This window comes from Narcine bancroftii, chromosome 5, assembly GCF_036971445.1.
Source record: "Narcine bancroftii isolate sNarBan1 chromosome 5, sNarBan1.hap1, whole genome shotgun sequence".
NCBI lineage: Eukaryota > Metazoa > Chordata > Chondrichthyes > Torpediniformes > Narcinidae > Narcine > Narcine bancroftii.
In genome coordinates, this window is record NC_091473.1 from 76058158 (window position 1) to 76068053 (window position 9896).

At 39.0% G+C, this 9896-nt stretch overlaps 1 protein-coding gene across 2 annotated transcripts; it reads left to right on the plus strand.

Annotated features, from left to right (window-relative positions):
* The first annotated feature begins 343 nt into the window (after window positions 1-343).
* Window positions 344-9160, plus strand: lhx9 (LIM homeobox 9). Of its 2 annotated transcripts, none has more exons than XM_069937878.1 (5): window positions 344-836; window positions 1551-1753; window positions 2768-3123; window positions 5053-5255; window positions 8354-9160. In XM_069937878.1, exons 1-5 carry the CDS (start codon window positions 663-665, stop codon window positions 8408-8410), a joined length of 993 nt encoding a protein of 330 aa, XP_069793979.1. In that variant the 5' UTR covers window positions 344-662; the 3' UTR covers window positions 8411-9160. The 2 variants fall into 2 exon arrangements, with proteins under 2 accessions (XP_069793979.1, XP_069793978.1); XM_069937877.1 differs by lacking the exon at window positions 8354-9160 and adding an exon at window positions 6202-7548.
* The last annotated feature ends 736 nt before the right edge of the window (window positions 9161-9896 follow it).

Below are 9896 nucleotides of genomic sequence, written 5' to 3' on the forward strand. Positions count from 1 at the left end.
GTCGACTAATGAATTCCTTCAATTTTTGCATAAAGGACAATTCTCCTGCACAGCCCACGTTGCTGTTTTTACAAAGCAAAGCAACATTTTTAACAAAACTCGAAATGCCTATCCCATTCAAGAATACCTGTTGCTCTAAGATAATAAAAAAAGGAACCTTCGATTTCTCGCGTTACCCAATCGCGAAGTTGTGTTAACTAAACCACATTGGAAAATCCAACCCGTTTGGAGTTGTCATTGACCGTCCGTCAATAGCCAATGACAGGGTTTTGTAATGAAAAGGATTAGGTGGCAGTCTATCGAACTCCTCCTACCAAATTATCCCACTGTGTCCTGGCGAGAGGCAGCGACAAATAGGCAAAACTGTGAGCTCCCCAATCAGTAAGCTACAATCGGATCAGCAAGGACTTGAGCTGAGGAGTCAGGGGAATGCTGCTAAAATCAGCCTAACAACCTTGTTTACCGTTGTTTAAAACCAATCTGTAGGGACGGCCTCTCCCAGAAACGTTGGCACTGCATGGTCCCCGGAGCAGCTAGGAATGACCATTTTCCCCGCCCGCCGAAGATTTTGACGTGTTTTACGCTCGCGTAAGAGACTATCAGTTTATTTTTGTTTTAATTATCTTGTGGCAGTTTGTTCCATGGTTTAAGTCGGGGTCTGTATGGAAGTGCTAAGAACCAGATCCGTGGAAGACACGTGTACTTTCCGTCAATCAGCAATGCTTTTTCACGGAATCTCTGGGGGCGAGATCCAGGGAATCATGGAGGAAATGGAAAGGAGATCCAAGACGGATTCTCGTCTGGCCAAAGGAATCCAGATGAACGGAAGGGAAACGGTAAGAGCGAAAACAACAACCAGACCTGTTTATTTCTGAAACACAGGACAATTCATTTACTTCTCAGTTTCTGTGTGGCGGCTTGTGGAAAGATTCGGTTAAGCTCCCCCCCCCCCCCCCCCCACCCCACACCAAAGTCTGTTAATTCAACGTGCGAACTGAATGATTTTAATACATCGCAGCGTCAAAAAAAATCTTCGCCGTGTCTCCTGGCCAATTTGCTTTGGTGAACAAAGCCAACCCAAATGACAACGGACAGAGATACAGATAGTCAATTATCTTGTGAATTTACACAGGTTCATACTCACCGGGGTTATTCACCTTCACCCATGCAGACCGAATAACAAGCGCGTAATAATCAATGAAATGAGTATCAGTAAATATGCAGATTTCACTTTCTAGTAATCCCGAATGGGAAATTAAATGTACAATGTGACTGCAATTCGCAATTCACTTTATTCAAATGCCCGCCAATAAGATTTGTTTGAATCATTTACTTTATCTTTGTAATGTAAAATATAACCCGTCAAGTTTAACGGCTACGATGGAACAGAAAATGAAATATAAAATTTATTGCCTTATCTAAGTCTTTCAAGCCAATCGGCGGATTATTTCTGGTCGCATTCGCTTACTGTTTATGAACATTTTGTGCACGTTTGTTCATGCTGATGTTTCAACTTGACATTAACCCGCTTTCAAAATCTCTGATTCCAGACCATGCCTTCAATTAATTCGGATAAACCTGCATTGTGCGCCGGCTGCGGAGGTAAAATAGCAGATAGGTATTACTTGCTGGCAGTAGACAAACAGTGGCATCTGAGATGTCTAAAGTGCTGTGAATGTAAACTCGCTCTGGAGTCAGAATTAACTTGCTTCGCCAAGGATGGCAGCATATACTGCAAAGAGGATTACTACAGGTAATCAAGGACACTTGTTTGGGGTCCCTGAAATATTGTTCTGCACATGAAGATCACAAATGCACGACTTTAACCCGATGGCATTAATATCTAACTTTCTCTATTGAATTGCAGTAGCCCGTATTTATTTTCCAGCGAACTACTCATCAGTTCAGTTTTCTAATTCGCTAAATCAGGCAACTGGTTATTTCTTTATATTTAAGCAGATTCGGAAGTTGGCGCGGTTACCAGTTAAAACGCACGTGAAGTGATTGCGGCGGTTTGACAGAGAGGCTGTGCTTTTATTAAAAAAAATCTTTGTTATAGGGCGATACCCGGCCAGGGGGAAAAAATACCGCTGTGTAAAATGTAACTGCCCTTTGTTATGCAGCCATAATTGTACGTTTGCTTGTCTTATTCAGAGGTTGAGTTTTACAATAATAACATTCTTGAGTCAGTGGAATCCCAGTGTGCTACAATAGAACGTTACAAACATCAGGTGACACACACGAGTTCTTATTCTTTTAATTATGTGAGTAAATCGTCATCGCATTAAGTTCATAAAAAATTTGATTTTCGTAACGGTTGAAATGAAGTCGGCCTGCATTCGTTTCATAATCTGCTTTGCTTTGACTGATTTCTTCAGTTGCATTTTTAAACTTAATGATGGAAAAGGTGGCCAGAGAGGAAAGGCTCAAAGTCGCATGTGCTATGCATGTCCCTCTAACTAACTTAGCTAATAACTGGTTGACTTGTTATTCAAACGCACACAGACACTGCCGAAAGGGTGCACGAACAGAGAGAGAGATTTACAGGTAGAACACGGACTAAAATGAGCTCGAGTTCACATAGACCATATGGTCAAGTTCTTGAAATCCGAAGAAAAAGTTGAAACTCGTGGTTAAAATCTAATAGATTAAAGGACCAATGTGCAATTGATTGTTGGCCTTTGATGTTTTGAGATTTGTAATGCATTTCAATCTAGTGCAGAAATGCACCTGTTTCTAAAGATTTTGTCCTTTGTTTTTTTTGCAGGAGATTCTCTGTGCAACGCTGTTCCCGCTGCCACCTCGGAATATCTGCGTCTGAAATGGTTATGCGAGCCAGGGACTCAGTTTATCATTTGAGCTGTTTCACGTGTACAACTTGCAACAAAACATTAACCACAGGCGATCATTTTGGCATGAAAGATAATTTGGTTTACTGCAGAGTTCATTTCGAGTCCCTGGTGCAAGGAGACTATCACACGCAACTGAATTACACGGAGCTTGCTGCAAAGAGCGGGGGGCTCGGTTTGCCTTATTTCAACGGAACGGGCACCGTTCAGAAAGGACGACCCAGGAAACGAAAGAGCCCTGCCCTTGGAGTTGATATCCCAACTTACAACCAAGGTGGGCAAAGACGAGATTTTTAAAAGAAAATTACGTGTTTAAAAATAATAGTAACGAAAATAGCGGGAGATACCAGCTGCGAGATCATTTCTCCATCATGCCAAAAATTCATTTCAACTTTTAAAATTGCCTCAACGTAAAGCGTCCAAAGTTTCCAATGAGTTCCCAAATCAAAGGTCCACTCTTAACTTAGAACCTGTCATCAAAAATATGCAAAGTAAGTTTTCGTATCGTATAAATGAAAAAAAAAACAAATCTTAGAAGTGGAGCCCTTGTTATCCATATCAGTTTCTTTTAAACAAACCTCCTGAGGTATGTGCTTTCTTTAACAGATGGAATCTTACCCGTTAATTATCTGGCTTTGGTGGCCAGGAAACCGTTGTGCACATCTCGAACATGATTTCATATATTTCGACAGGAAAAAAAAGAAATGCTTTGTGGACTGAACCCAATTATTAACCAGTTCATTGTGTTCCTTTGTAGATATTTCTTAATTGCGATTTTTTTTCAAAGCAGTTTGGCGCGCGCGCGAGATTTTGATGTTCAAATGAATGGATGAAGAATTGCGTAATCTGGAGGTTAATTGTTTTGTGTTAATTAGACGTGACATAGGAATCCCTCCTTTCCACTCACGCATAAATCACCTCCGCGACTTAAATACCAAAACTGTATATTGTCCTTTAACGTTAACATTCATTTTCGACCAACGCAAAATAATGACCACTTTATATGTTCAGTTCGCATCAAAAGATACTTGACAGAGAGAACAAGTTTGTATTCGCCTCACGTGGAACTCATGTGTGAAAAATCATAACATGCACGTGTGACTTTTGTAACTTTGAGACTTATTTTTTAAAAAAGGGGTTTGAATCTGATTGTTGAAGTGGTGTAGTTCATACTCATTTCTGTCAATAAAGATGGGTTGAGATTCAACTCATGAAAGGTGTTTAAATGAGATGCATGTAATTCACAGGAATCACTGGAAACACGGAAAACTTTGCGTGCAGTTTTCCACGCTTTAGCTGCACACATTTTCCTCTCAAAACAGGAAAGTTAGTTGCTTTTTTTTTGGAGTGAACTGCACACGGTGTTTCTCCAGCCAGAAAGATCTCTTGCTTCGCCATTTATTTGCACCCTTCTAAAATATAATCATTAGTCCTGTTCTGAAATTGCCTTGGAGCAAGCTGTCACCCTGAAGAGTGAATATCATCGTAAAATTAGATGGAAGCAGCAAGTATTATAAAACTTCCACATTAAACATCACCAAACATGCAATCATGCTGCCAGTTTATTAAAAAGTTAAACTTTTTTTTTGTTTGAAGTGTGGTGTCGAGTTTAATTTTTTATTTCTATATTTTAAATGGTGTTTTTTTTTAAAGAACAGGATTTATTGTTTACAGCCACATTATGAGCAGAAAACTTATTTCGTTTTCCAAACAATGTTTCTCCTTGGATTGAGTGGGTACCTGAATTAAAATGATCGCATTATTGATTGTGGTAATTAGTTTGCGTTTCATAATTGCAATTGCATGAGCAAAACTTTAATTAGTGGTGGTCACATTCAGTTAAAAGGCGTGCTGAATGAAACCGATTCCTCCCATGGGTTTAGTCTCAAACATGTTATTTCACACAAAGCGCAAGGCCGATGCCTTTTGAGTTAACATTGGCTGTAATGTAATATTTTGAGGAGAGCTTTTTAAACAGTCGAGGAGCAGCCGTTTATTGGGGAAGAACAGAGGGTGGCTTTTTATTTTAAAAACAATCAATGATCGTCCAGCGAACAGATTGATATTGATCACAATTGTATTTTGAATCTCCACGTTCAGGGATAAGGGGTTAGCGCCATCTAGTGAAGAAGAGCAACGTGTGCACGAGCAGTGAGCGTGAGAGGCAATTAATACACAGCACGATTGTATTTGTGACTCCTAGGGTGCAATGAAAACGACGCTGACCACTTGGACCGGGAACAGCAATCTTACCCGCCAACCCAGAAAACCAAGCGCATGCGCACATCTTTCAAACACCACCAGCTTCGCACCATGAAGTCCTACTTCGCCATAAATCATAACCCAGATGCAAAAGATTTAAAGCAACTTGCTCAAAAAACTGGACTCACCAAAAGAGTTTTGCAGGTAAGAGGCATTCATATTTACGAAGAAGATTTGAGCCCCATTACCCCCGCTCGCCTCCTTAAATGGAGCAATGAGAAAACTCGTTCAATTCAAAGTAGTGACACGTGAACAGAGTAATATTTGGTCGAGAGTTAATACAAAAAAGCCAAATAGTTAAGGGGGCTGAGAGTCAGTGTCTATGTTTCATCCACTCTCAATAATAGCATGAACGTTTCATCATGCCCAGTTTGGAAGCAACGTTGAGAAAGAGCCAAGTGAATGTTGAGATACTTGGGTTTGAATACACAATTCAGAACAAAGAGAACCCCTGACCAAAATGACAATTGGGCGAGTTTCCCCACCATGATCAGACATTACAACCCCAACCGGCGCCCACTTCTCACTCTGAATTCATTTCTCAAAATCAACTCTGGTGTTAAAGAGTCAGACCGATCTCCTGCCCGATTCCTTCGACCAATCGGGAATAGTCTCAAACGTTTCTGACGATCGGAAAATCAATGATTCGAGGTTCATTGCCCGAATTGATTACATTTGTGCAGTGGCGCCAGAACTGAGAAGGGTGGTCGGGCACACAGAAGCACACCGGAGAGCTCTCCGCACTTCCTCACACTAGAATTGCAATGATAGTGGATGCAACATACGACTTGAATCAACTCATTTTACATTTTAAGATTTTGAGTTCAAAATTCGTTGGGAAAATTTTTATTTGTGTGCGATTGATATGATCATAAATAGCATTGAGTAGGCGAATCATGTTGCCAATTTCTGTTTACATTGTCACAATCTGCATCCCCAATCCAGTTAATGCTGATCTATTTAATTAATAGTTTTAGCTGTTTAAATAATTTATCTATCTATATATCTATATATAGCAATAATTTGTGGTTTGTGATTAGATAATAGCATCAAAAAATCGGTAAAAAGATTACATGGGATTGGTTTGCAGGTTTGGTTTCAAAACGCAAGAGCCAAATTCAGAAGGAACCTTTTGCGACAGGAGAATGGGGGTGTTGATAAACCTGACGGCACAGCACTGCCCGCCCCGCCCCCAGCCGACAGGTCCGGCGCCGCTCTAAGTCCAAGCAGCACTTCGACCACTTTAACAGACTTGACCAATCCCACTCTGTCAGTAGTGACGTCTGTGACCACTAACCTGGACGTGCACGAATCCGGGAGTCCGTCACAAACTACCTTAACGAACCTTTTCTAATATTTTTAGCAGATTCCTTTACAACAGAGAGAGAGAGAGAGAGAGAAATCCCGGGGAAGTAAACAAATCAAATCCTGTTGTTGTGTAGGATGATTTTGTTAAATAACTGATATGAATATATATATTTTTTGTTTATTGACGAATTCTAGTTTACAACAGTAGAAAAAAAAAGCAGTTTACAAAAATATAAATGTCAATGGACTGTGCAGTGGTGACTGCGCATGCTGGAATTTAATTCCATTTCCAATGATATCTTCCTTCAGGCTTCCAGATTAAAACTTTAAAGATCCATAATTCTTACACTTTAGTTCCCCTCTACACTGGTCATGTAAACATAATTTTTTTCTTCACTTCAGCTGAGCGTGCTCCCCATTTATTAACGATGCCTCTGCATTTGCAGGGCTGTCTTAGGGAGAGAGAGAGAGAGAGAGAGAGAGAGAGGGAGGTAAACAAGAAAACGAGCCCAGTTTTCACAGAGCCAATTCCATGCGCACTCACCAGTGAACATCTGTTCAGCCTACGCGTTATTGTCAAATGTACCGGTACCAACAGTAATAAATAAAACTCGCCAAGATTTTTAAAACATACCGTTCTTTGGAAGAACGGAACATGGTACAGGATCTTCTCTTTACCAAGTGGGATCCATCAGAGCTTTATCATGTGCCTTATGATATTTCTGAAGAAAGTCTGTGACGTGGTGTAGATTCGTGTTTCCCTTGTTTGGAGAGAGAGAGAGAGAGAGAGAAAATTAAATCAATGCCCTCCTGACACCTCACAAGATTTGTATTGTTACCTCTTTTTCTGAAAACTTTTTTTTTGGGGGGAAAACTGTTTAAAAACGGCATTTGCATTTGTCCTCGAAGGCAAATATGAAACACTGTCTCACTAGAATAGTTGGTACTCCCGATGTTAAGTGCTGAAAAGTACGTTCGAGGTCCTTCTGTTGATCTTCGTGTTTATGATTAGTACAGTAAGTGGTTTGATGAGATTGTTGATGTTAATTTGTTTTAAAATGAATACACTGTACAGGCGCGTTCTCCCCTTAAATATTTATGGACCAAACGTTTGTGATATCTTATTAAAATTGTGTGATTAAAGCAGTTTGTTTGATCGTTTTCAGTTTAGCCTTATTTCACGCGGCGTTTATATTCTGATATCAATTAAGTTCCTCATGCTGTGTCTATTTGAATTGTGTATGGGCGAGTGACCTTCCGTGTAAAACTCGTTTGAAACCAGAAAAATTCGGTAATAATACAAAATGTGGATGTAGAAGCATAACACCATAAATAAATCAGGATCTAAACATTTTGTAAGTTCAAGCAGAAAGCACTAATATTATTAAAAAAAAGTGCCTGAAATGAATACACAACACATCAAGCTTATTTCAGAAGTTATAGATTGAATGTTTGTACCAGCATTGCTTTTCGACGATCTCTATTTTTTTTTCTCAATTGTCTATTTACGACTCTAGAATGGCCACTTCGTTAAAATAAATGAGAGATGTTTCAGGGACAAAACATAGGAAACAACTGTGCTTTAACATAGCAAATGAAACACGACTGTCTCTAATCAGGAAGAAAGTGTGCAAATAAGATTAGATTGCTGGTGAGAGATGCCCATAATGGATTAGAATTTAAATACTTGTTCCAGTAGGTTAGGGACATCACACTTTTTTTTAAAAAAAAGGGGAAACTAAATCTGCAGAATCTATACAAATTCAGGGAAAATTAATGCCAAAACAGTCAAAGTCCAAAAATTGTAAATTTTCCTTTTCAAAATAGTTTTTCACGAAACGTTAGAACTATTTTCCTTGTAAAACATAACAAAAAGACCCCGTAAGGACAGGTTGCTCTGTAGTTTAATAAACTGTTACTATGATTTCTTTCAGGGAGAACAAATCTTGGGGCATTACAGCCAAACTTCCCGACGTTTGAAAATTCCCTAGGTATTTTAAGAAGGGGGAAGGTTGATCGGAATTCAACATCAGTGAAGACAAAGACTATATTAACACACAATTAAATATCCTAAAACTTTACTCAGATACATAACTACAATAAGACTCCAAAATGTCATTTGCTTGAATGTTTAAGCTAATGTAGGACGCAACGTGTTGTATATTTTTTACCTTTAAGCTATCAGTGGACATACATGTAGAGAAAAGATAAAGTATGCGCTGGACTTTGAAAGAATTAGGATGTGGTTAGGACAGGCCATTGCACAGTCAAGCTAACCAATAAATTAACATTTTTTTTGGAGATCAAACGCAGCGCTTTGTCTGTATTCTACGATTCTAAGTGTATAATTTGTAATGTGGAGATTTGGTTATGATGACTATAAGCGACATTCTTCTAACAGGGATGATCAATGTTAAGGTATTTTGAGTCTAAATTCGCAAACCCCTTCGAGCCCACAGGCGACATTTTGGTATTTCTGGTTGTAAATCAAAATGGAGAAACATTGTGCATGCTTAATTATAATACTTTCTCTAAATTCTTTTAATTATCAAAGGGTCGGATGTAATATTGTCAGTACTGTTCTTGGGTGATGTGTACATTTTCATTGGTGTTAATTGTAATAAACAGCTTTCAGTATCGAACACATTCGCCTACTTAATGCGAAAAAAATGACTATCTTCTCTAAGAAAATATGTCCTTTTTATACAAGATTTATCATGGACCGAAATCACACGCTTTTAATAAATGGTTAAATTTCTCTCTGATTAATTTGTTGAAATAGCGATAAGCAAAACACGCCCCCAACCCGTTCAAAATCTGACAGATGCAACAAACTGGAACTCAAAGTAACAAAGGGAATCAGGGGAATTAGCCTTTCTTCATCGCAAACAGGTTGAGCTGTGAGTCACATTTTACAGGTCCAACCCCAATGTAAAGATGGCCTGTCAGCCAAGAATTCCAACGAACGACCGACCGGGCCACGATTTTCTAACGAACATAATCAAATAGGCGAATGACTTACTGACCAAAAAGGAAGAGTATCCGAAACGAAATACTATACCAGGAAATGATATCGTTATCTGGCGGTCACTCATTATGTAAACACATTTGAAACCCTTGCTGTTATATGTATTAGGACATCTCGCGTTACACAATCTAAACACTTATACATTGACTGGCGTTATGAAATTGAAAAAAAAAGAATTGCTAATGTTTTACAGACGGTGCACCGCATTTCAAAACTTTTTAAAAAAAATCAATCCATGCGCTGGGACAACCCTGTACATCGTTGGGCACTTAAACTATTCGGAAGGTTTTTCTTATATAACAAGCCATGTTGAGTCGGCATGTGGCTTTAATAAGCTATTTATTACCAAAAAGGGCAAGATTAAAAAAAAAATGGAAAAGCATGCAAGGAAGCAATGATCTCGCCACAGAACGTTCAAAAGGAAAATCAGATGCACAAATTGAAGATTA

Bases quoted from the DNA above. Each gene is read 5' to 3' on its own strand.
- lhx9 (XM_069937877.1), top strand. From the start codon at position 663: ATGGAAGTGCTAAGAACCAGATCCGTGGAAGACACGTGTACTTTCCGT. The intron at 837-1,550 runs GTAAGAGCGAAA...CTCTGATTCCAG, and splicing joins AGATGAACGGAAGGGAAACG to ACCATGCCTTCAATTAATTC. The intron at 5,256-6,201 runs GTAAGAGGCATT...ATTGGTTTGCAG, and splicing joins TCACCAAAAGAGTTTTGCAG to GTTTGGTTTCAAAACGCAAG.